The sequence below is a fragment of the Balearica regulorum genome, chromosome 17 (genome assembly GCF_011004875.1).
Source record: "Balearica regulorum gibbericeps isolate bBalReg1 chromosome 17, bBalReg1.pri, whole genome shotgun sequence".
Lineage (NCBI taxonomy): Eukaryota > Metazoa > Chordata > Aves > Gruiformes > Gruidae > Balearica > Balearica regulorum.
The window spans coordinates 3,250,937-3,277,832 of NC_046200.1; the positions used below are offsets into that span (position 1 = coordinate 3,250,937).

The window sequence follows — 26,896 nt, forward strand, 5'->3', positions numbered from 1 at the left end:
CGCTCGTTCCGGCAGCTCTCCGGCAGCTTTCCTGTGACCACGCTCCCATGACCCTTCGCGCAGGAGTTTGGCAGCGTTGCTATGACGACCCTGCCGATGCAGCTGGCAGCACTGAGCGCAGGTTGGTGTCTGCGGGGTGGCTCTCGGGGTGGTGGGCAGCACGGGAGCGTGGGCCAGATTTGAGGGTGCTTTGCAAACCGAGCATGTGGGCTCTCCCCGTCATCTGCTCCCATCGCCACTCTTGCGCCCTGGTCTTGCTGGGGAGGAGCAGCAAAAGGTGCCCTGAGCATCCTGCTCAGAAACATCGCTGCTGTGGCAGGGGAGGACCAGGGATGGCTCGGCTGTGCTGGAGGGTGCCGGCAAAGGGACCTTGGTGCGGGGCAGCACCGTGGTGCAGGGGTCAATGCAAGGGGTGAGCTCAGCGGGGCGTCCTCGGGGCTGGGCAATGGTCAGGCAGGATGCTGCTGCGCGGTGCGGAGATCACACCACGGGATGTGGCAGCAGGCAGGGGGCTGCCAGGGACAGTCAGCAGCCTCTTCTCTGCAGCCAGCTGAATTTTCCACCTTGCTCTTTATGAAGTTAATGTGTACAGCTGGATAAAAGTATAGTTGTAGCTAAATTGCATTGCTCTGAAGTCCTGTGAAGGGCCCGGAGAAAAACTGGGCTTCCTGTAGAGCTGCACAAACTAAAGCTGCGTTTTACCAGAAACCTGACAAAACTCCGAGGTGCATAGAGCAGTGTCTGGAGTAGGACACAGAACTCTGTAAGATCCTCTTCCCCAAGCACAGCAGTGATGGCAGAGACACATGGGAGCAGCAGCCTCTAGCCGTCGGCACCGAGAGCTGCAGCTGCTGTTGCAGGCTGCCAGGCATCTCCTGCCCGGGGAAACACAGGAGCTGCATGGGAGGCTCTGCACCGCCTGCCTCTTGCTGCCAGCCTCCCTGTGCCCTTCTAGTAGGTGGCTAAAAACATCCAGGGCAGCAAATACCAACTACGTTAACACTTACACAAACCTGGCATCGCCGTTGTAAATTTGGAAGGGCATTCAGCTAATAAAGGTGGCTCCCGCCAGTCTGCGTTACCCTGGGTGCTCTGAGGGCATGGCGAGCAGACAGCAGGGTGCTGGGCCTGCCCCCCGCAGCTGGAATCCTCCGTGGAGTTTTTAAATCCTAATTTTTGAGCTAAAGAAATGGTCAGATGCGGTGGTGGGACAGTGATGCTCCCATCTGGTAGGGGTAGCAAGGAGACCTCTCTTCACAGCCGTGAGCTGCTTGGAGGTCACGGCTAGTGTCGGGATGGGTGCACATAGCTGTAGCTCGGCTCTTCTGCTCCCCCAGCAAGGGGAGGACAGATGTGAGCTGGCAACGTGTGGCTCTGTGACCTGCAAAAATTGCATATATTTCATTCATATATATCCCTTGGCGAATATTGGCGAGAGCTTCCCCTCTCCGGGGGCTGTGGCACCCAAAGTTCAAGGGAGAAACTTAGCAGCTGCGGTGTATCATGTGTTTGCCTTGCAGAATAACTATCCTCTGCAGCAGGCTGCAACACCATCGTACCAAGGGACAGATCCTGCCCTCAGTGTCCTCAAACCAGGAGGCTCCCAGGTGAGTAGCATAGCCAGGAGACTCCGGCTGCCAAATCCTCCTCTGCCATCACAGACAACCTCATCCCCAAAACATCTCCTTCAAGAGTTAGCAATGTGGTGGTCTTCGACTTCCCTCTTCTCCTTGAGGTCAGTGGAGGAGACACCCACGTTCAACAGCCGAAGGGGGAGCGACCAGCCAGGAACCTGCTCTCTGGCCCCTCTCCTCCTGCCACAGCCTGGCAGGAACCTCCCAAGGTCCGAGCTCACAATGAAGCGCCCAGGCAGGACCCCAGCCCTGCCTGCACTCCCCTGGCCCCTGCCAGTGCTCCCCACAGCCTCATGGTAAGGAGCCATGCAGGATGCACACTACACAACACAGCTGTTTTGGGGGGACACAGAAATACTTTTTTTTTAGCAATGATAGTCGCAAATAGTGACCATTTCCCACAGCTACATGGAGAACTGAGGATGAACGCTAATATTTTCTTAGATATAATTTCTAGCTTTTATTCCCTAGCAAGGACCCGAAGCACCTTCCTTTCCCCTCTCTTCCCAAGCTCCGTGCTTTCCCCCACACTGGGGTCCCCAGCATCCGCAGCACAGCAGGAGTGGGAGCTCAGCTCGCTCCCAACAGGGGAGAGATGCAGAAAAATCACTAGCCATGGCTCCATCAAAGAATCAGGACAGAAGGGGGAGCCCAGGAGACAAAATCGGAGAGCATCGCACCCCGCTGGGCTCCAGCCAAGCTCTGGATGTCGAGGGCATTTATAGAATCTTGCTTTTTGTTTCTACAGCCACTTTTTGGTGTTTATTTATGGCTTATAGGAGAACACTCTCACCTCTGAGTCCATGCTGGCATTCCCCCTGCACTGAACAGCAAGTCGTTCCACCGGCAATGCCCAGAAATCGCCACCATGCCACACTCCCCTGTTGTCCTCTCTGGATTTATGGGCTAAAACATCTTCTTCTCCCTTTTCTTCCCCAGAAGTGTCCCAGCTCCTGGTGCGCCCCGGGGACACCGGCCAACTCTCTGACCTGCTCCACCTTGTGAATGTTTTCCAATGTCCTGAGATATTTCCTAGCAAACAAATCATTTTCTAATTTGCTTAAACAACTGCTCCCACCTCGCACAGAGCTGGCAGAGGAGCAACCCTGGCAGGGTTTCGGCTGCACGGAGAAGGGGCTGCCTTTCCCTGTGCCCCCCAAGACCTCCGGCAGGGGCAGAGAGCGATGCCCACCACAGACCCAACCTGCTGAGACTTATTTAACATTTCCCAACAGGCCAGGCTGTGCTGCGAGCCTATTTTCAGGTAGTGCTGGTTTGTGCTTCAGTATTTTTAGATACCTTCTGTTTGTTACATCTCTTATTTTACCCCTCCCAAGCCAGACATCAATTACTGACTTGGGTGCCTATTAAAACACATATAGACTGTTCTGCCAGCACCTGCCTTAGTAATTTCTCTCTAATTTATTGCTGACAATTGTTTGTTTTCCTCTCCAGCCACAAACAATATGCCCATTGTAAAACACCCCAGGGCTACAGAGCCTCTCTGGCATGAATGGGACAGGAAAGCACAGAAATGTGGATTAAGACACACGGCCTATGCTGTAAATGGGGATCAGTACACCGGGGAATGGCTAGACAACTTGAAACACGGTAAGATAGACCATTTTGAGAAAAAGTACAACTTTAAATGTCTTTACAAAAGTTCCTAGGGGCAGGGAGCCGTCGGCGGTTGTATACGCTCCTGGAAGACCATTCATGTACAACTATATATATATATGTATGTATGTATGTATGTCTGTCTTTGATATATGTCATGTAAAAATGTGCTCAACATATTTCTAATAGGTAACTTGAAGAGCTTTCACATGCACTCTGGGGCAGTTACCTGAAATATCTAGATTACAGATGTTTAAAAATCCCCTACAAACACAGCAAACTGAAGTCAGCTCCACGCACCGGGATGTGTCCTGGCTGCAGCAAAATTCAAAGCAAAGCAGGGCTGCTGGTGCATTGCTAGTGTTGAAAAGCACTTGGTTTCAGGAATATTAATTTATTCCCAAGCCACAGCGGGTGCTGCAGGAGACAGAGCAGGGGAAGGAGACCCTGACGGAGCCCTGAGCAGCCAGAGCAGGACAGGCTTGTTTACAAGCAGTAAACCAAGGTTTGGAAAGATTTAAACGCGTTCAGCAAAGGCCACACAGGAAGCCTCTGATCAAGATTAACGATGCATCTGACTTGGGAAGCTAAACTGAATCCCAGACATAAACCTGCCTCGGTACAGGCAGCGCCACCTCGCCTGGGATGGAGCTGTAGGAAAGCAGCCCTGTAAACCCTTCTCCTAACAACTGCGATGGTCTCCCCATAATTCCTCTTTATTAAACAGGTAAAGGCACCCAGGTATGGAAATGCACCGGAGCTATTTATAGCGGTGACTGGAAGTTTGGGAAGCGGGATGGTTATGGCTCGTACAGCATTCCTGACCCCGTAACCAAGGAATACAAGAAGGTGTACACAGGCTGGTGGAAAAACGACAAAAAATGCGTAAGTGAGATGTCCTGCACCTGCCGGTGGCGAGGCAGCACTCCCCAAAACGTGAGGAAGAGTTGGGTGCACGCATGCGAAAAGATCACTTAAAATACTTATTTTTCAAATACTGAGGCTGAATTGAAAGGGTTTGGAGAAATGAATATGTGGAACAACAAAATGAAAGCAAGAGCAAAAGCTCTTGCTCAAAAGCCGTCTCTCCCTGCCCTCCCCAACCCTGCTGCTGCTGGTGTTACTCACCTCTCCATGTCAGATGCTGCAGGAGCTGCACCATGTCCCACAGCTGGCAATAGGGAACCAACAGCTTGGGCTCTCTTTAAATCTTAATTTGAACTTGCAGAAAGCCCAGGAACCTTCAAGAGTAAAAAAAAAAATCCATCATTCATAAAAAGCCAAGCGTGGCCGAGAACACGCCATCACCCGCTTTTGCCCCTCTGGAGAGGGACACATCCCACCCGCCGCTGGTGACCAGGCTACAGCCCCAACCTTCCACCAGCTCCTGCAGAGCAGCGATCGCTGCTCAGACTCATTTGCAGCTTGACCAAGCAGGATGAGAGGTTTCCTATGCCGTGCCTTAATCTTCCCCATCCATCCCTTTCGTTCCTCTCATCCTTGAAGCAGTTGGAGGAACCTGTATTATAAGCACTGCAGGAAAATGTACCTTCTTCTGGAGTTTTACAGCATATTAGACAAGTAACATGAGTTCTTTTGGAAGTTAAGACAGTCACATAAATCACTGTTTTTTTCTAAAGGAAACATAATGAGGAAGTCATCCGGTAAAAATAACTGCAATCTTATGTGCAAAATCCTTGCAGGAATGTTTTCTGATCTGCCAGTGGAAACTGTGTGTTTGCCTTTGTGTGTGCTCTTAAATTAATAGCCTTGTACGCTTCTAATTGGCGTGTGGCTCTATGGCTCCAGTCTCTAGGAGGGATCTTCCCCTCCCGTTCTTTGATGATGATTGAGCTGTGGTGAAAGATTTCTAATGACATCCAAATATTGCTAGGGTTGTTTGTTTCTTCTACAAAAACCTCCCTTTTACATCCATGCAGTTGATAAAATTCATGCACAGAAAAATCAGTTATTTCCGGAACTGATTTGTTTTTTCTTCAGAGATAAATTAACACTTTATTCATGTGAGAAAACTCATTAGTAATATGTAACTATTTCTTACTGGTATCACTCCCCAGCATAGGGGTTACCTCTGGATTTCTTTTAATGGCAAATGCACATGTAAGACAAACACCTCCCGGGGTCCCCGGCTTGCACATACCTAGTGGTCTTAATTCACCAACCAAACCCGCCAGCGACATCGAGCCTGAGAGGGAAAGCAAAGAACAGAGATGGTTCAACGTCAGAGCTCGCCTGCCCCGCCGGGATGATGCCTGCATGCAGGGAGGCATGCGTGGCATCACTGCCGGTCTCACCACAGGCAGCCTTCAGGGCTGCCTTTAGCTTCTTGTGAAGGAGGAAAGAAGCAAGGCAAGGGGCAACGTTACCTCTTTGGGGGTAGGGATGGGTGGATGGATGCATGGATGGAGGAGAAGGCAAAACTATTTCCATGGTGAGCATCACTTAGAGACCTTTGGTCTGCCCGGGGGCAAGGGAAGGAGTTGCCCAGCCTGGGACACACTGGGCTGTACAAAGCATTGTCAGGGTTGAAAGACATGAAATCTCCACAGTGAGAGATGGGTCCTGTTTATGCTGGCTATCCCCAGGCAGCTTTATATACTAGTAAAACCCACTTTTAGCCAAAGATCAGTGGCAATCATGCCAATAATAACACACTGAGATACAAACCTGAAGTTTTGTCATGGGAATAAAATCATTTGCCAAAAAAAATCCCATACTGTCACCTCTCATTTCCTTCAACGCACGAACAGCCACTGATCTGGGCTGCCAGCAGCTATGTGTAAGAGCACTAAGCAAAGGAGTAGCCCATCAAGAAAGTAATATCCCAAAATTGAACATCAACTCCTAATCAGCCATCTCTGTGCTGCCATCCAGGGCTACGGGGTGACATTTTACCCTGACGGGGAGCGCTACGAGGGTGAGTGGAGCAGTGGGCTGCGGAGCGGCTGGGGACGGATGTACTACCAGGACGGATCCATCTACGAGGGACAGTGGCTGGAGGACCGGCCCAGTGGGCAGGGGATGCTGCGGCTGCGTAAGTACTGGCCACCCTCGCCCAATGCATCGCCCGCTCCCTTCAAGGTATTTGGTGTTGTGCTGCTCTCTGGATGGCTCTGCCATCCAGATTTCTGGATGCTACACCACATGTCCCACTGCAGCCTTGTGTCAGGGTTGCGGTGGCTCCCCTGTGTCATCCCTCCTCTCCTGGTTTGGGGCTGGAGGCAGCACGGGCTATGCAAGGGCCGGCGTTGTGCTACTCAAGCCACACGCATGAAAGCTTATTTTTACTGTGATTTACATTTAAATGACTGGGATGGTTGGGGTTAGAGATAATATACTGATGGGTCAGAGAAGAGCAAATCTCTCTTTTCAAGCCAGGCACTTTGCCAGACACACTTTATAACTGCTGCATACCAAAGAGGAGTCCAGTTTCCAGTACAGAAAAAAAAAAAAAAAAGAGAGAGAAGTTTTCTTTTGAGTTCACTCCATCCCCTCTCTTACTTCCGACACTGGCTCACGTTGAGTGAACACATGGGTTTCATTAGTACACAATCCCTTCCCAAAAATAACACCGAGCACATCACAGATTGGGAATGTTGGGGACAATCTCATCATAAAAATAGAAATTTGGGGGTTTTTTTCCCTTATTTTGCTTGGAGTTTTACACATTTTTTCCCCAAAGCCAAGAATCCCAATTCTTTGCAGTACAAGATGCTGCGTTCCAGGAACATTTGAGGAAATATTATCTCCATATTGTTATTCATCTATTTATTTTTTTGCTTGAAAGTGATCTCAAGGCTAGTAATTAGCTCAGCAAAGCAGCTGGGAGGAACGAGCACGACCTTCACTGCACATCACATGCATGATTGCGCTCTCTCTGCTGACTGTAAAGTCACTTTGGACCAATGGCTTATCCAGATGAAATCAGCACTCGCTTCCAGGGGTAACTCCTTCCACTGAGCCACTTCACTCCCATCAAAATCACCCTCTGCATTATGAACTGACGACCCCTTGGGGCCGAGCTGCAGCTGATGCACCGTTCCAGAGCCCGGTTGCTTCCAGCGTAGCCTGCAAGCGATTGCGAGCTGGATTCCTTTTGGTTAAAATTAGCCAGAGCAATTATTTCATACCCACAAGCTTAATGTATTCAGCTCAGCCGCTGGAAGCGTGCCCACGTGCCGGCAGCTTGGCGATGGTGAAAGAAAAGGAGTTCTTCAGTGGAGGTCACGATGAGCTGCAGCTCAAGATTAAATTGCTTGTAGTGGCAGCGTGCCTGGTGAGGGCGAGCTTGGCTGGGAGCACCGCGCTGACTTGCCGCCTCTGCTACAGGCAAACAGCTTTTAAACCAGAGCATTACACGTCCGCAGAGGAGATCTCGGCTGTGAGCAACGCAGCCTCCGAGATGCTCTGGGAGGGGAACAGATGGGAGCAGCCAGGTGCTGTGGTGCAGCCAGGGCATTCGATGGCCCCTCCATCACAGCTAGGTCTGTGATTTTGGTGGTTTCTGAGTTGTCGGTGGCTAGAGAGCAGAAGCTGAGCCGCTCCCAGCAGCGGGCAGGGCAGGGCAGTGTTGCAGATCAGCACACCACCAGATGCAAGCTGAAGATAACCAGCACCACGGCTCCAACCTGTAAACCAGACCCTGCCTGAAAAGCCCGGCAGCCATGCTCCCCAGGAGCATTTTTGGTTTTTCCCTCTTGCCTTATGGCATTCTGGCAATCCCCAGCTTCCTCTGCGGCTCTGCGCTGGGTGCCCTGGTATTTCAGCCACCTCTTGCCATGAAGAATGGCAGAGTTCAGATGAGACCCAAAGATATTTCCGCTAAGTAACTTGGTTAGAAACCCCGTGGTTTTTGACTTAGAAATGCTATGTCTGGGAAAAGGGGACAGCAGAGGATTCTCGAGTGAAAACACGGTGGCCTGTATGTATCCCAGCCCCAACATCATCGTGGATGTGATGCCCCTTCTCAACCAACGTCTCTGGATGAGGCTGCTCTCTTCCCCTTGCAGCTCTGCTCTCCCGTTTGGTAATGGATGAATGGATTCCTGGAGAGCAGCACTGAGACCAAAAAAACCCCCTCTCTCAACTTGCAGAAAAAACACCAAGAGATGCAATACAGCTGGAAAAACAGTCTGTAACTGATTGCCGGAACCATTCAGACACTCACAGCGATTCTTGCTCAGTAATTCATTGAGGAAAAACATAACTACAAGTATTACTTGAAATCAAGATTATTTTGACTGGACAACAGACAGTGGTGCTGTTCCTTTCCCAGACAAACAAGCCTCTTCAAGCCAGAGATCCTGCGTGATTTGTTGCAGTGACAAACCCAAAACTTCTGTCCTATAATTTTTCACGTTGCGAAGAGTGACTCAGCTACTAGTCTTGCCCTGGGCTCACTCACTCCAAGTATCAGCAAAAAATGAATATCGCTGGGAGAAGAACAAAGCAGGTGAATGCAGTTCTTGTTCCAAGTGGGCAAGCGTGGGTTTCTTCCGCAGCCTTTTCTCCCTTTGTGGCACAGCAAACCGAGCACCGCAAAAGCAGAACGATACGCTGTGCCACAGCCCCCTTGAAATTACTAAGAGGAGCCAAACAGCTGATTTTCTCTTGTGTTGGTTTGCTGCGTTGATTGGTTTCATTTGTAGCCCCTTAAAGAAACAGTGCAAATTTCATGGTCTGTTCATGTATTTAATTGCAGCAAATGAAAATCGGTACGAAGGAGGTTGGAAAGATGGAAAGAAGCATGGCCCAGGGAAATTTTTCTACTTGGATAAGGGACAGTTGTTTGAAGGTATCTGGGCAGCAGATATACCAAAATGTGGAATTCTGATTGACTTTGGCAGAGATGAAGCTCCTGCCCCTACTCAGTATCCAATCCCAAAGGTAATTGCTTGGGAATTTCAGTTTTGCTAGTGATGTTTGCATTTATCGGTGCTCAGGGCAGCTCTCCAGGTAGCAATTCACTCTTCAAGCAATCACCCCCGTGGGGTTCCCAGCTCGCAGGGTGTGTGCTCAGTCTTTTGGCCATCGGTGTCCTAAATGGCCCCACAGGGACAATTGGCCCATCCAGCCACTGCTGGAGCCTCCTAATTGCCTACATCTGAAAAAACACAGTTCTCATACACCAAAACTGCTTAGGGACCCGAAGCAGCACAAAGGAAACAGGGACAATAGAGGCAGAGACAATAGTGGGATTTGCGTCAAAACCAAATGATTTCACCAAGCCAAACTGCTAAAGCTGACTAGACCTTACCGAAACCCGAGCAGCTGCGGTGCTAATATCAGCTATTTCCTTTGCCTGGGCACCCCGAGTCAGGGGCTCGGCCCTGTCCAGCTGGGTAGAGGGATGTGCGTAGCAGATGGGTGTCAGAGCCGACATGCTCTGCTCCCCTTTTCCCAGGAGGTTGACACAGGCTGTGGAGAAAGAGCCAGTCCCTGTCCCCCTCCTGAAGACTTGGTGAGATGCACAATGGGGCACACAGACACGCCAAGCCATCAGGTTGGGGACACCTGCTGGGTCCTTGTCTTTCACTTCGGCACAGGAGCCGGAGGATGGGACAGCCTGTCCCCTGCTCTGTGCCCTCGGAGGAGGACGGGGGACAGGGATCAGTAGGGAACAGACATGGCTCCAAGTTGCACAACCGGCCAAGAGAGCCTCAGCTTGAATCCCCGTGGTCTGCGTGCTGTGCACATGAAACACAAAGGCATCGCATTTCCAAGGGACAGTTACTGCAGGGTATGGGTGAGGAAGCTCCTCTTTGCTCAGAGCCGAGCAGAACCACGCTGGATAACCGCAGCACGCTGCTTTGTTCCAGCAGCGCAGGGAATAGCACAGCCCTGTGGCAGGTAAAACCACTTACCTTCCTCCTCTGCTCCAGGGATGAAGTCATCGCAAACCATAGCGGGCACACGCAGCTTACTGAAGCTCACGGCTGTTACATCTTTGCTTCCCTTAATTTTTCAAATCCCGTTTCTATAGTGAGGGCTCTTTGAGCACGGGCATTTTTGACAAGCTAGTTAACCCTCTAAGTACTAGGCACACCCACAGCAGGGCAGAATAATAACCACCAAGTACTCACCAGGGAAAAACAATCTCAAATTTGCAAAAAGAGTGAAAGGAGCAGTACTTCTGTAGTTAAAAATATTTACCTTACGAGGTTTGTCAAAGGTCAGCCAAGAACTGCCGCCTCAGCCAGCCAGCCCAGCAGCCCTGGGATGAATTGCCATTTTGCTAAGGCAGGATGTTCAAGCCTGGCTGTTTTAACTCCCTGAAGACCAAGTTATGACCCAATTTTCTTCTGCTCTATGAGCAAAAAGCATCAACTTTCACTGCCGTTACTGTGCTTTCCATCAGAAGAGATTCATTGATCTCAGAATATGAAGGAAGTAACAGATAAAAAGAGAAAAATTGACTTCAGATTTTCATAAGCCTGCTGTCAAATTACTGTTGCAAGTAGCTGTTAAGAGAAAAGTAGATGTAGGGTGAACATTAGAAACTGTGAAAACCAGAGATGGACTAAGAAGTCACCTTCTGCCTGGCAAGAGGCCAACGGTGAGGATCTGAGCTTCTGCAGGGGAGAAGCATCACTGTGCATCTTCCTTAGCAGGTAAAAGGAACAAACTGTGGGGATGCTCAGGACAGCAAATGGCTGAAAACTAGAGAGCGATTTGTCACAAGCTTTGAAGGAATTCAGTATGTAGATGATGGGGCTGCATCAAGGCAGAACTTGGAATATGACTGCAGAGATGGGGAAAAACACAACATGGTGGACTTGGGATAGCTGCTGTTATAATTATTGAAGCCAAGGCTTCAGAAAGTGTTATCAAGATGGAAGACCGGATGTCTTCTGCCTGAGAGAACTGCCCCCCACATGAACCCCCCCGAGAACATCAGGCATAAAGCAGGTCAGTGACACGACAAGTGCCTGGCAGGGGTTTGGCACTCCCCTCGCAAGAACCTGCACCCAGGCGCACACCGCTTACACGACTCCAGTCTCCTGCTTCCTTCCGGGACCTTTGATGCTCACTAGGGTTACCGCACTTACCTTTAGAAACCATAGGCGAGACCCAGCAGGCGACACACCAAAGCCAGTTTTGTCCAAGAATGCATTTTGTTAAAGGAGAACCAGTCCGCTCCACGCAGAGCTATTTCAAGGAGATGAGGTGATGTTCAACGCACTAACAAAATTAGGAAAGCGTAGCAACGTTCCGAAAACAGTAATTGAAAGGCTGCAATGTAAACTGAAGCCCCAATACACAGGAGATTGTCCATTAATGCTCAAGTAATCAATATCTATAAAACCTTAAGCTTCTTAAATTACACTGCATAACCAATTTATATTCTTTTTATTTAGATTGAACTAGCTGATCCAGATGGTGTTTTAGCAGAGGCTTGGGCGATGTTTGATGACAGCCAAAATGAATAACCGGATGCTGAAGGAAAAAAAAAAGATGTGAGATACGAACATGATCCTGGGTTACTTATTCACGCCTCAAATCCCCACTGCGGTGTATCGTTTCGTGGTCTGCGTCACTTTTCCTTCCAGGCTGCCCATGTACGCTTCACTCTGCAGGTGGCCTTGCTCAGAAACCTCCTCTAACCCCCATTATTTTGGAAAAGAAAGGAAAAAAGAAGAAAGAAAAAAAAAAAGCACAAGCAGCAAAACAGTGGAAGACAGACAGTGACTCTTTGGCCAGCTCCTCTGACTTATTCCTCCTGTAAAGAATGAGCAGTCCTGTTGGCATCAAGGTCTTTCACCTTGCCTTAGGGAAGAAGCAGGCTTTCCTATATCTTATAAAACCAAAGCCCTAGAAAAGTACAGTCAAGTAATTGTCCTCTCCCCCCAAACTTAGCCCGATACATCCCTGTGACCCAAGATGGCTTTTGAAGTTATGACAGATCATGTTTCAATTAATATTTTTATTAATACAGCTTTACTTGCTCTCTCTGCATTTCCCATAACGTGACGCTGGTTCTCCCCCCTGACCCCCAAGAATGCCAAGCACCGGGTCTCACCCTGGCTCTGCTCCCCCAGCCCTCCCCGGCCCTGCGCCGTTTCTACCCAACGCAAGGACAACGTGCCAGCCACGTTGGGCTTCTGCTCCGTGGGGCACCGCTGAGCATCACCCGCATAGACGGGAAGAAGGCAGCACAGCAGCTGGCTGCTGAAAACAAACTGCAGGCGAGAGAGCCATCAGCTCACCCCACTGATGCTGTGCTTCCGAGCATCGCCTCTTGTTTGCAGTTTATTTGGTCCCTTTGTGTTTTCTAGGCTGAGAGATAACCTGCTTTTCTATTTAAGCACTCAGCAACAACACCTCATGCTTAGTCCCAAGATTTAAGCACTGCTGTCAGGAGGAAAAGCATGTCAACTATGTTATGTTCTTTATACCAGCCTGCATGAACAGGAAATTTTATCTTCATGTTAAGACCGAAATGAGTAACTGAAAGCATTTAAGAGATCCTCAGAAATACGCAGGTAGGATTAGCATGCAATAGCTGAAGAGATAAGGGATATAGAGAAAATAAGCATATTTTAGGCCTCTAGATAACAATCAGCAACAATTGAGTATATTTTATTTCATTAAAGTATTTTATATCTAAATAAGTGATATACAATGCTTGAGGTAAATGCATAATACCATTAGTATAAATAAGGGATAAAAAACAAATTTTAAGTGCACTCTTAACGTTTAGGTCTGGTTACTGCCTCTGGCACAGAGTTACGAGACTGTGCCCAAGGTGTAACATTCACAATCATTTCCACAGGTGGAAAATGAGAAACATACTCGATATCATGGCTTAAAGTGCAGAAAACAGTCAGAAAAGCAGCTGTATTAGCTCAGAACCTACCAGCTTGAGAAAGTTAAAAATAAGGTTGTCCCACCAGCTTCTAATTCTGTTATTCTTAAAACAAGAAAACCCCTCGCACTTCTCTGTCACTTTGTAAAAAGATCCACAAAATAAAGAGAAACTCAGTTATCCAGGACTGCAAGTAATTTTACAAAATAAACTTGGAAAATGTATTTTCTGGACTTCATTCAAAATAACATCATAAACGCACAATTTACGGACAGAAGTGTCATTTTAAAGCCTGACAGCACCCTTTCAACCATTTGCTCTAGTGCGAATATTGAGTCAGGTTTTCCTCCTTTACTGAGGGTTTTTAAGAGTCTTTTTCCCCAAGACAGAATTAGCGTTCCAGTAAAGGATGGGAAAATACATTTTGTGCCTACTACCAAGATTTCATGTTTTGGAATGCTGCTTCGTTAATGCCTTTACTAACCTAATCCTTCCAGTGCTCCATGAACGAACACCTGTGGGGCTGTACTCACAATTCTCACCATCAGCAGATTTGCATCACCAACAGAATATATTTGAAGCATAACCTAATGGCAGAGCTAGACAAAATCCAGTTTGGCCTCTGTATGCCAGAAGGACTTGTGAAAACAGCAAGTGGAAAACTCTTTTCTGCTTGTGAACCAAGTACACCCCTGCGAGAATGCTGCAAAAAACCCCCAGCCCAGCCCAGCCGGTTTTTTTATGGTTATGTTTTACAATACACACACACCATGGGTAACCTCATCAATGTTTTCCACTGCGGTGATGCTGACGTGAGAAATCAGTCCCATTTGTTTCATGAAGCTGCTTCAGTAGTAAAACCAGGCTCTGCCACCCTAACTCCATAGCCACATCCTATGGTTTATAAATACGCTGGGATAACCTGAGAAGGAGGTTGGGCGCAAGAGACCACGGTCAGCCCAGGCTCAGTTGGGTACAGCTCCACCGTATCGTCACGTTCGCGCCTGTCTAATTTCAAAATCCCAGGTTTCTATTCCACAGTGTTAGCTACGGTAGGGAGGTCAAGTTTTGTCCCATTAGACTTGAAACTTGTCTCTGTGTTCAAAAAAAAAAAAAAAAACAACCAGCTTTTACCCATTAAAGCCCAAAGCTGCTCCACAGAAGAACTGCATTCCCAAAAATTCCACTTCTAGACATAGCTAAAATTACCAGAGCAGCCCAGGACAACTGCTGCAATCCTTCTTGGACAAACCTCTTGTCTAAGAGACCAAATGGAAGGTTTTGCTTAAAGAGGAAATAAAAAAATGACACAGTAGCGTCGCTGTCACAGACGTGTCTGAAAGTAAGCAGCAATATTGATTACAAATAACCTACTTTCATAAATAAATCTACATAGAGAAAAGTAGTCTTCCAGATCCTTTGGAAGCAAAAAACTGTATAACAAGTTATTAAATACAACACCTCAGCAAGGAGAAGACTTTTTCTAAACAAGGAAGACCAAGGCATAGCTAATTACTTGGGAATCCAATGCAGAGAAAGCACCTTTTGCTGCTTGTATCTGAGGATTTATTAAAAATATATTTTTTAATATAAAAGTACAAAATAATTACTACTTTGGCTTGGAGGAAAAAACCAGCAGTGGTTCTGATTTTCAAGCAAAAAAAAAAATTATCCAGTGATAATTTCCATCTAGTTCCTTCTTTTTAAAAAAGATTCCTAAATGGGAAACAGGCAAATCTATCTCTCCAGATAATATGTGCCAGCTTGTGAGAACTTTAAAACAGTTATTGCTTTTATTTTCTTCCAAGGAAGAGTAGAGTCAAGTCTCATTCCTACTCATGTGGCCATACCACATCGCAGTAAGACTAGTGATGGGTGTTTAGCGAGTTATAAAATGTGTAACTGCCACGGGAAAAAGGCGCTGGGGAAATCAGTAAAGTAATAATTACTTGGCAGCAAAACGTACTGGGGAAAGTGGTGGGACAGCTTTCACTTTTACCATCTGTCAGGCTTTCTAGAGAGAACAGCACTAGCACTGAAACCGAGTGCTAATTGCTGCATATCCCAAGTAATTTGTATCATGCCATGCAATATGGATCGGACAAGCAATATCTTCTAGTAAATGCCAACATCAAATAAAGAGAGGAAAAAAAGCAAGCTTCTCTATCCATCCCTAACAAATACCCAAATTTACAATGTTATTTCCCATGTATTTTTACAGCCACCATTCAGCATTAACAAGAAGCAATCTAGAGAGTGCTCACAAGAGGAGGGATGCACGTGCAGTACAGGCATACCCCACCATCCGTTCTTCCAGATGTCAGATAGCCAAAGTTTTATGAAAGAAACAACTTTTTTTTTTCCTCTCTAAAGGGTTAGAACAACATTTATAATCTCTCTTTAAATGGTAATCAACAGTTCAACCAGTTCATCCACAGGAGAGTCAACATAACAAGGCAGAAGCAGAATAGTGGGTTTATTTTCTTTGAGCACAGGTTTACGCAAAATGGGTAACAGCAGAGGAGATAGTATCACCTCTGTGATCCAGCTGATCCTGGAGCCGTGCAAATTCAGCAAGTTCATTCAGTTCTTGAAATTGCCTGTCTGTTTTGTGGCTCACCAGTGACCTGTAGAAGTGGACTGCAAACACAATGAAAATCAATCCAAAGGGAACCATGATAGAGGTTGATGCAATGGCTGCTGCCTGTCCTGATGTGATGGTAGAACTGTTGCTCTGGAGAGGATTATCAGTTTTCTTCTTTAAAGGAAGAAACTTCACCCAACACAGTAGCACCACCTCTGCAAGAAAGAGCAAAGTCCCAATGACAGTAGAAAATGCCCATGCAAGCTCAATGTGCCGATGCATACGCTCATGAGGAGATTCCTTTACGGAGTTGAGATTATGCACGTTGCTAACAGCCTCTATATTTGGAAGAATGCAGGTACTTATCATGAGTGCAAAAAGATGAACTGCGACAAGGACAGTAGTGCAGGCACTGAAGGCTATCAAGAGACCTTGAGGGTAGTCATGATCCGCGTCTAGCTGAACTTCTACCATAGCCACCTGAAAAGAAAAGGAGAGAGAGATGCAATTACCTTATGTTATGTATTATTTGACTATAGATTATTTTAAGTTTAAATCATGTTTCCAGAAGATCATCAGACAAAATAATTGTCTGCATTTAAATTTCTCCTCATGTTAATCTGCACCTTTTTCATTAGGTCCAAATTTAGGTCTGAGCAAAGGCCACCGTTTTCATGCTTACTGTTCTGTTGTAGAGCAAACTACCAGTTTGCATGAAAGCTTCTAACAGCACAACCGCCTTGCCACCTCCAGCTCACCCCAACAAAACAGCTGAACTTTGTGATTAAGATACTTGGGCTCCTTAAAGTGAAACATTTCTTCTTTCCTGTGTTATATTTTAGAGAAAGCTTTTGATCTTTTACTATTGATTATAAACTTTGCTGGGTATTAGGAAATGTTTTGTGTCCGTACATATATAGAATGAATTCCGCATAAAGTTTTTGAAGTAGGTACCTATACCATGGAAGCCTGCAAGAGCAGCAGACTGCCCATCACAATCTTGATGGTCCTTTCTCCTTGGATATTTGTTTTTAAGTTCTGAAGAGCAAGAGCCTTTCATTAGAAAGATCACCTTTCCATGGAGCTCTCAGTTATATTCTTTCACTCAAAAGAAGTACTTAGGCAGACTCTGGAACACAGATTCAGGACAGGAGTCTCCATGATGTCCATGGCAGCCAAACATGCCTCTTAGAGGATGGAGGAATGACAAACAGCAGTCTTCCAGAAAAGAGAAGATAGAGTGCTCCCAGTCATCACCAGCTACTCTTACTCTAGAAGCTGTGTCTGGCCTCATCTCTGGGCAAGCTGCACTCTCTCATGAAGATGCTCCAGCCCTCCACTATCATATGCAGCTGTGTCCTTTTATAGCCTCAGATCTCCAAGCATGCCCATGCTTAAGAAGGAGAAATTAGCATGAAATAACAGTGCTAGGAAACTCATAAACCCAGCTCAAATATTTCTGATAAAGAACAATGAACTAGAATGCCTTTTAACAGGTCTTAAAACTGTCAGGTGGTTTTATGCATGTGCAATTGATGAATGGCATTAATCCCAGCAGCTTTCTTGAAAAATAATCTTTCCTGATAAATTTGCCTTTCAGACAAAGCACAGTTCCAAAGAGGGGATAACGCAACAATGTCTCTATGTTTAGTGCTCTTTCTCAAAGGATCTCATTAAGTAGACAAGGTATGTTTAAAAAGCAGAGGAAAAAAATTAACAGCAATCTTAAATATCAACACACGTACATTGCGTAAGGAAGATGTAGAGGCTGCCATTCAGCACGGTTCAGACTGATCCACACCAGCCCTTTCTGCACCTTGGCTGCCCATTTGTGATCCATCATTGAAATGACTCAACTTGCCAGCACAGCGAACGCTAACCTGGTTAAGAAGCGGTGATCTGCTAGCTTAGCGAGCTGAGCTGTTTCTGCAATGCTTCTGATGAGCAACAAAGCTGGCACAGGCCCGCGTAACTGAGGAGGAAGCAGTTGTACCAGGACCTCAGACTCCTGGCAGCACTGAGCTATGAGCCTAGCTCTTCTATAACATACCAGTTGCCCTCAAAAAGACCATGAAACCAGTTCATACAACACAGTGCCTGAAACAAATCAGCTCTTCTGAGTCCCAGCGATACAGGTTTAGCCCATTACCACATGCCATTAACGGTTTGGACATTGCCCAGCCTATAGCAGACGTTGCAAACACCTCAATTCTCATCAAGCTGATATGTAGAAAATTTCATAAAGCGTGCATAATATGGATGCAGGGAGACTGAGACCCAAAGACAGCTGCAAAAACCAGCCACAATATTCAAACCTCATTATTTTGTCAAAGCTGAGCCAAGCTATACCTAGTCTGGGATCCCATCTTCTTATGCTCCCAGAACCAGCACCAGGACACCAGAACTCTTAACCACCAACACACCAAATATATTAAGCGAACCAAAGGGTTTGCTCAGGCATGTTACAACAGGCATTCAAGGCCATGTGCCAGTATTTTAATTCCTTTATTGAAAGCTTTTATCGTCATAAGCCTAACTACCCAGCCAACTAGCAAACACTTTCCAAGTGTTACAAGAAACTCAACAAGAAATTATATTAATGCATATACGATTCTTGCTCAAAGATTTTAAAATACCATTTCTCAATCGTGGGAAACTTCACAGTTGAGAGGATAAATATTTGATTGTTGGGTCTCTCTTCTGCAGGATTGCTTGTCAGGTCCCAGTGCATTCATGGGATGTTGGGCTTCCTATGTTTTTCACAGAACAATTGCAATCCTTCACCACTGAGGATTCATTTTCATACTTACCAATGTTTTTTTCTTGTAAATTTTCTGGTGCATGTCTAGACTCAAAAACATCCAGTACTGCAAGACATTTTAATCCTTTATCCTGGTACTTACTAAGTTAACATAACCATGACACTAAAAAGCTTCATAAGATAAAGACGTAATTTTCTTTTGAAAACTGATGTATTTAATTTGCCAAATATTGAAGGCATTTTTTATTTCCATTAATCAATGTCTCCATGTAATAATGATCAAAAGCACCTGATTTTGAAGTTCAGTCAGACTCTCTTAATTCCAACATACCAGCTGTCCTGGAGCTACTCTTCCCATTTCAACAGAACATCAGGGAAAAAAAATCTTTTCTTCCTCTTCTCAGTGTAGCCCAAGCTAAAAAGAAATGCTAAATAATTACATTTAATCTAACTGTACCTATTTACAGTTTGGCTATAATTATATGCACGATCAAAACAAAATCTTGCAAGAAACCAGCTTCATTTAAGCAGCATTCAGATACTCAGATAGCTCTATGCCTAGGCAATCACTGACAGAATCATGGGACAACTATTAAAAGGAGACATCCAGACCAGGAATCCAAGTTTTCCTGGGTTAAATAGACTTCATTTAGCTGGGTGTTTCCCTGAAAGAGTGACCCCAGGAGTACCTACAACCACCATACACTGATGGAATAGCTTAAACCAGAGTTCGAGCTACACAAGCAAGGCTTCAGTTTATGTGGCTGACAAATATGTTAACACAGACCTGCTTTGCACAGGAAGCTTGTTGGGTAGGTAAGCCCCAAATCACCTCTCAGAAGAGCTTTCTGAAATCCAGCAAGGCTGTAGCCATTACTTAAGACTTGTCACAATTTACCCCACGAGCAGGCAGGGCGTAACTTCCTTCAGCTCAAACCATACCATGCAATTACGTACTGTAATTCCAAGTGTACTCACATAATTGTGGGTAGCATCAACATCACTTGACAGGTAGCCTAAGTACTAGTCTTCTAAAGTGCAAAATAAGCTGGTGGCCAAATAGCCATATACCCTGCCAGTTATTCCCAGTTTGGGATGCTAACAAGCCACGAATAAGGCAGAAGCAGGGCAGTCAGTCATCCCAACCTTGAAGCCTGGCGTACACCTTCACGCAGCTGAAAGCTGCGGGAGGGAGACCATGTACCGCAAAGCGCCAAGGGGAGGGCAAGCTCCCAAAGGGGACTCCCAGAAAAGACCAGGGCATCCAATGGAGGTTACACTCAGTTTCAGCATCTTCTCCCAACTCAGTCCCTCCCACAGTAATTTTCGTGCCAGCACAGCCCTGATGCTAAACACCAAGAGAGCCCGGCATTAGGAACGACATGTGAAGTTAAATCATACTTGTCTATCCTGCCAACAAGCGATATGACCTCCTCTCCATGGCTGGAGCCAAAGGGAGCAGTACTAGCTGCATCAACCACTGGGCCAGGAAAGATCCTACACCAAAGTGAGTAACAGAAATGTGAGAAAGGAGACAATATCAGTCCTCTTGGAGAGAAAGCATCGCAATTTACCCACTTGGGAAACTACAGTGGCTGGAAAAATATTCTTATTGACGCTGAAGGGATCACAGCTTTATAGGGTCAGCCCTCTAAAGGATGAGTGTAAGAGACCCTCACTTTGAATGTTCCGGGTATACTTACAATACAGACACATCAGGTGCAGCTCCACAACGCACTGACAGTTCTTTGCAGACCACAAGTTCTCTAGCAAGGGAGTTTGATGTTTTTCTAGAACCGACCAGTGACAAAATGTGATACAAGCTAGAAGGTATGTGCATAAGAAACAAGAGACACCAGAGAGTTTTTCATGGGTTCATAGGCAGGAAAAAATTATGCTGAAGCTAACTAGCTGGGCAGAGACACCCGTAAATAAAGAGAAAATGCAGTAACTTGCAGTTGTAAGTGACACTGGTGTTAGAAACACCCTAAAAGCAGGAGTGGGGGAAGCAAGAAAACACTCCACCATTCAATCAGGATGAAGAGATACTTCAGAACTCACTTCAAATGGAGACTTTTGGGGAGGTTGTAGGATACAGAATGCCTGAAGGATTTCAAAGTCTACTGAAGTTGACAGAAAGTCTCCAGGGGGGCACAGCAAAGCCTCCTTGTGTTCAGGCCTGGCGGAGTAACTGCAGCTTGACCCGTAAGTGAAAAATCAGTTCATGTTTTCCGTCTCCTCAAACTGTCGAGGAAGCTAATTTGGGAACCCTTTCACTATAAACCAGCAGAAAAACTGCCAACTCTTTTCAATTGCAAGTCTCTGTTCTTTACTTCCTGGGCCAAGCTTGAGCCAGGCACCTAAAACAAAAAGCTCCATTTTTCATTATGAGGCCCTGTGCCTGTTTCCAAACAGTGATGGAAAGCATCAGAAGTTCTTCTCTCCTTTACTCATGCTGCGATTTCAAAATGCACAGATCACAACTGCTCTTGTAAGGTAATGCTTGCACAAACAGGCCTCCGATGAGCTCATCTGATAGGATCCAAACCCATGCAAAGCCTGAACTCATAGGTACACACTGATGTTCCACGCAGGAGGATGTTTTCCTGTGCCTTCTATTAGGTTTTTACACTGGTTCTGAAGACAAGCCCCTCAGGGCAGGAACCGTCACTGGTAGCTGCACAGTATCCAGTACAACATGTTTCAGCACCTTCTCCTTCCCCACTTTCAAAGCTTCTTTGAACACTTGCTGCATGGTTTCTACTGTGCATCCTGCCTTGCTGCGTAACCATAGAATAACGTAGGTTGGAAGACACCGCAAGAGGTCATCTGGTCTAATCCCTGGCTCAAAGAAGAGCTAACTTTAACTTCAGATCATCCTGCAGATATGACTGACTAATTTACTACAGCCCTTGACAAAGCCGTAAATCTGAAATACAGCTTCTTGACAAAATTAAAGGACTCTTGCGATGTTAAGATGCAGGACTGGAGTTCTCATGAGCCTAAAGCCAGTGGGCATTCAGATGCTTTCAAAGATAACTGAATTTGGACAGACAATCATGTTAAGGCTTCTGACAGCCCTGGATTTCAGAGTCATGGCAGCCTGAATACTGCCACATAGCAAGAAATTTAACAACTTGCCCTCTAGAAGAACCCTCATTTCAATTTTATTTAACATTTAATATCCTGAAGTAAGTTCATTTCATTTGTGTATAATGCTTCCACATCTTATTAGACCGGATTGGCTTAAAAGAAGCTCCTGCTTTCAAATCAAAATCCTGAATGCTCTGAAGGTTTCTATTCATACCAGAACACTTACACAGTGCCTCTGAGAATTATTGACTCCACTGCTTTGCAGGAAGTGAACTGTGATACACTAATAACACAATTTTCATTAGCAATAACAATTAATATAAAGAACCAGTCACATACATAGCTGCAAATGAAGCTCACATTGCTACTGAAATGCAGAATAAGCAACTGTCCTAGTTTGTCACTTGTTCATTTTTACCACAGCAGCAGGACAGAAATTAATGACTTGCTTCAAATTTTAGCATTATTCCCCAGTTTTATAAGCTACTAGACAGTATGTTGGCTCCACTTAGATTGGTTTTACTTCCAGCATAATGCAAGCTTCAAATTCAATTCCTACTTTAAGATAGGGGGTTCTAAAATAGGAAGTATTCAGGGAAATAAAAGATGACAGAAAATGATCAGAATAAAAACGAAAGGAAGAACCGTACTAAGAGCCACCCAGGTGGCAGGTCATATTGACACTCGAGACTTTCAACCCACAAAAAAGGTTTGTTGTCATGTGTAATAGCAACAGTCGTGAACACACTGAGAGCTTTCTGACTTAATCACATCTTTTTCAGAATCAGTAGCCACTGCTGTAGAGAAAAGGAAATAAAATGCCTTATCTCAAGTAAATCTGTATTATCTATGAGCTATTTATAGATTACTTCCTCTCCTCCCCTTCCCCACAAAGATGACTCTGAGCTCTGATCAGCAGGAATATAACGCAGGCTGGGAGCCTGTAACTGCCATACCACCTCTCACACTATCAAATACTAGTGTTAACATACAGCTGCGAGTCATGATTGAGTTCAGCACACCATGGATAGACACCTTCAGAGTGGACAGAGCCACAGCTAATTAAAACTCCTCACTGCTGATCATAGTTCTGAAGAACACACGTGGCCACTTCTCCACAAGACACCTGATTTTAGCTAAATATGTTCTGTAACCAGGGGGGTGCAGTCAACAACTAATGATGGCTCTGCAACAGACGGCTGTAGATTTGTCTCCTGTACCACCTGAGATACTATCTCACCAGCCTAAAGCTCCAATCACAAGTGCTCTCCTGTCATTTCTATCTGACAGATTCAGAAAAGAATCGCAGAGCAAGAAAGCAATCTTATTAAAAGTCACTAGGTTTAAATATCAACAATCTTGTAATGACCCATTTAATGGAATACTTGGAGAAACGCTGGCTCTCGGTATGATCCCATTCTTACTATGTTCTACTGCTCATGTGGTTGCTGCCTCGTGGACTGTAACAAACAAAATCCCTTCAGAAAGGGCAATGTCAGCTTCAAACATCAGCCTTGCTAAAGACACCAACCACCTCTTAATGAACACAGGTCTAGAATCATCTGTACACCCTTGCAAGATTGTTCTCACCTCCTCTTCCCTGGCCACGGCTACCATTCCTAAATAGAAAACTGATTAAGAGGACAAGACAACTTTATACAAAGTCCAGCACGTCAGGAATGGCCTAAAAGAAAACTGATCAAACATCATGGTTGCATTTTGTAAGGGTCTGTCTGCAGTGAGAGGAGGATGCGAATCCTACCTGGAGAAGAGTATCAGTGCTACATCACCTTCACCTCGCTGGACCAATACTCACCAAGGCAAAACCGCACGTGTGATCACTAAAGTATTTCAACACCTATCTGCAGAAATATTTTCTTAGCATCACTCACTGCAACTAGGACTAGACTTGACTACATCTAGTTATCCATAGTTACACATGCGAGTGATTCTTCATAGCACACGCTACTCTTAGCCAGGGGGAAAAAACCCTCCACGCACATAGAGTGGTTTCTCCAAGTCTTGACGTTCACATCACAAGGTTATTTCAGTAACAAATTCCATGTTCTACCCCATTGCTTGTCTGTGTGTGCGACCACAGGGGAAAAGTCAAGAACGAGACGGGTGTCGCAGCACCACTGGAAATTAGCACTCCTCTGGCTGTCTCCTCAGCTCCCGAGTTGGTCGGTCAGTCTCTGTTTTCCTGACAGTACAATTCACTCCCAGAGACAGAGGCGCAGAGCCAGGCTCTCACAGAGTGTCTGCACCATTCATTAAGAGTTACAAACAACTCACAGAAAGACTCTGTATAAGCCAGAGTCAGTCACCGGAAATTAAAAAAGATAAGTCAAAATAATGATCTTATTACTGGTTTTATACAGAAGAGAATGTAATCATCATTTATCCATTAGTCTAGAATCATGACTCTGTGGATTATTATATGTTGCAGAACAGCAAAACACATTAATAGCTGCTAAAGCTAACACTAGAATACAAATGCAGGATTTAACTATATTTTGCTAGTAAACATGAAAAGACAATACCCATATAATCAGAGTAAATCTACCTTCTCAAGATGAATTTATCGTAAGTATCTCTAAACAGTGTTACTATTTGATAAGTACAAGGTCAGATTAGACAGCACAGCAGGGAGAAGAAACAGCGGCTCATTATCACCTTTACATCGTCCAAACTACAGCAGCTACTCACAGCTGCTGTAAAAGAGAGCAGTAAGAATCCTACGTACTCCATGCTGCCTGCCTCACTCATCTATAACCTTGAGACAGGGATGCTCAAAGGAGCAACAAAATCTTGCTTTCCTGACTGAAAGAGAAGAAACCTTTTAGATGGGGGGAAGATTCTTCAGAGCACAGTTCTAACCTGGAAAGTGCAACAGCGATATAAAAAGTAAGTGGTGGCAGAAGCCATAGAAATAGGCCTGTCACCTTTCTTACAGGTTACAAAATGCAGCTGTTGCATGTTATTCTACCAGCAACCCCATTAAATATTCTATATTTGAAGTATATATATTACTATCTAGACAACAGCCTAGCCAGCTTGAAACATTAGAGGTATTTAGAAGAAAAGTGTGCTGTCTAGCAACTAATATCCTCCAAATCCTAAATATAGCTAAGTTGAGCACAGTGGTCATATAATTTAGATCCCTAATTGAGGCTCACATATTTTCACAGAGCTGTTAATCAGTGGATGGGAGGCGATGTTGGAGTTTTCCAGTTTGATGATTGTTGGGATCCAACAACTTCCCTATGATACTCGCAACTCTGGGATCATGATGTTGTCATACTACTGCATGATGCATCCCTGGTGACAAAATGATGCTAATAAGTCAATTTAATTTATTCGTACAAAAACAACCTACCAGCAGCCTGTCTATGCTGGAGCTCTTGATACTGCTACTGTAGGTGTGGATGAGCTAGTGCTTGCAATATTGGATACTACCTGCAAAATATTTACAGCACTGAGATAAACTGGATTAAGAAATAAAGATAGGTATGGAGGGGAAAAAAACCCAAACCATAAATATCTGGGACATAACACAGAAGTGAGAAATACTCGATACCTCCACTGGCATTCTTTCATGGACTACACATACTCTACAATTTACAGTTTCTTTCTTTAGCTCTAACACTTTGGGGGATTGATATTACTTACTGGCTCCATAAATTGGAAAAGTGTACTAAATGCAAGATTATAAGCTTCACAAATTTCCTCTTACACACTGGATGATAGCACCCATGGAAATCTGCACAAAGGAAACGCTCAAGCTTACTCGTGGGAGCTTCTCTTTAACATCAGCAACCACCAGACCCTGCAACTGTTTCCAAAGCTAACACGCAGTGGCAAACTGTGATGTGCAGCTCTAAAACAAAACTAATTGTAAAACATGTTTTTTAAACAATCTTCTCCGTGGAAGCATAACAGTTCTGAGTTTGAAACTTGGCCGAGCACTTCATAACCTACACACCAGTGACCTGGGCAGTCTCTTGACTTTGTCATGCATCATTTAACTGGGGTATGCGTAACCAATCTTAAGGGAATAAACTTTGCAAAATGGCTGCAGTTATACACAAAATTAATCCATAATAAACAGTTCAGCGGGAGATACACTTAGCTCATACTAGAGGATGCAAGTACTGATTAAAGATCAAGGATCACTGGGGCTGGCATGGAAACGAGCACATTCCACTCCTGACAATTCCCATCAGTTTCCTGGGTGGCCCTGGATGTGTCATTTAGGCTCTTTCTTCCTAGTGTTGATAAGGAAAACAGAGACACAATGACGCTTAATTGCTGTTGTAAGCTTTAGATCCAAGACTAGATTGTACTTGAGCAGCATTTTGTTCACATATCAAGTGCCAAAGAATCCGCTGAATTTAGGAAACAATGCATAGGCGTGACAGCAGAAAGAAGGCCCTGCTTTTCAAGGCAGAAATTGTGAAGGACATCGTTAAAAGATAAGGAAAGTTTTTAATAAGAAATCTAAAAATATGTGAAAGTTAAGTCAGCACTTCTGAAAATAGATTAGGAAGTCTGAGCTACAGGACTATCTGTCACAGCAAAACCAACGGGGCTACAAGTTGGTTTCCAGCGTGATCTTGTTAAAAGAAGAAAAAAAGTAGATTTTTTTTGAAGGGGTTAAGTTCAAGAAAATTAAAATGTGATGAATGTTCACACGTAAAATCCCGAGCAACTAGAGATTTGTTAATGGGAACAAAGTGGCTTTTTCCTGAAATACCCTAAAAACCATAAATATAAAAGCAGCAGTTTTCAACTGCTGCACACTGAACTCCTAGAACACTTCTAGAGAATCAAGAAAGAAGTAGATGAAGTCCCATCTCATACATCCACGGGATTTTGAGAGTTCATATAGCATATATTTAGAGAAAAGCCAAAGAGATTTAAGATATTAAGTATGACTTTTAAATAGTAGTATTTCTACTCATGCAGATGCAACCTCCCTTAGATGAAAATTTGCAAAACCCAACAAAATACAGGGGGTCTTTTACCACGTTCTCTCAAGGTAAAAGTCTGACTCAAGAAACCACCCCAACAAACTGCTCCGACACAGGAGAACGGGTGTACAATAAGGAAAACTCATTAGCAGCAGCAGAGCATGAGCTACCAGCCTGATGCACGTTACCCAAGGAGAACCAACTCCAATGTGCCGCTGCACTAACACAGTCGCCTGTCAGTCAAACGAAGAGCAGTCCACCACCACCCCTGAAGAGTTGAGTCTGTTTTTAGCCATTGAAGGAGGACAGTGACATTTATTTGACCGTCAGAAGGCTGCTGCGGACCGGCTGCTGTGTTTTAAAACAGCATCCTCTAATTAGAATAACTTTTTTTAAGGGGAATATATC

At 45.1% G+C, this 26,896-nt stretch overlaps 2 protein-coding genes across 4 annotated transcripts in view; one reads left to right on the forward strand and one right to left on the reverse strand.

Moving 5' to 3' along the window:
- Positions 1-12,846, forward strand: MORN3 (MORN repeat containing 3). Of its 3 annotated transcripts, XM_010312534.2 has the most exons (7): positions 1-121; positions 1,521-1,607; positions 3,090-3,245; positions 3,979-4,136; positions 6,147-6,306; positions 8,974-9,158; positions 11,630-12,846. In XM_010312534.2, exons 3-7 carry the CDS (start codon positions 3,101-3,103, stop codon positions 11,699-11,701), a joined length of 720 nt encoding a protein of 239 aa, XP_010310836.1. In that variant the 5' UTR covers positions 1-121; positions 1,521-1,607; positions 3,090-3,100; the 3' UTR covers positions 11,702-12,846. The 3 variants fall into 3 exon arrangements, with proteins under 3 accessions (XP_010310836.1, XP_075626229.1, XP_075626228.1); XM_075770114.1 differs by lacking the exons at positions 8,974-9,158; positions 11,630-12,846 and adding an exon at positions 7,060-8,937; XM_075770113.1 differs by lacking the exons at positions 8,974-9,158; positions 11,630-12,846 and having other exon boundaries at positions 6,147-6,661.
- LOC104643282 (calcium release-activated calcium channel protein 1) overlaps positions 12,836-26,896 on the reverse strand; it is a 15,587-nt gene continuing 1,526 nt past the window's right edge. The window contains exon 2 of the mRNA XM_075770115.1: positions 12,836-16,141. Within this exon, the coding sequence (XP_075626230.1) occupies positions 15,575-16,141 (567 nt within the window). The 3' untranslated portion in view covers positions 12,836-15,574. The remainder of the gene's footprint in view (positions 16,142-26,896) is intronic.

Coding starts and splice junctions, on each gene's coding strand:
- MORN3 (XM_075770113.1), top strand. CDS start 3,101: ATGCCCATTGTAAAACACCCCAGGGCTACAGAGCCTCTCTGGCATGAA. Junction 3,246..3,978: donor GCTAGACAACTTGAAACACG/GTAAGATAGACC, acceptor TTTATTAAACAG/GTAAAGGCACCCAGGTATGG. Junction 4,137..6,146: donor GGAAAAACGACAAAAAATGC/GTAAGTGAGATG, acceptor GCTGCCATCCAG/GGCTACGGGGTGACATTTTA.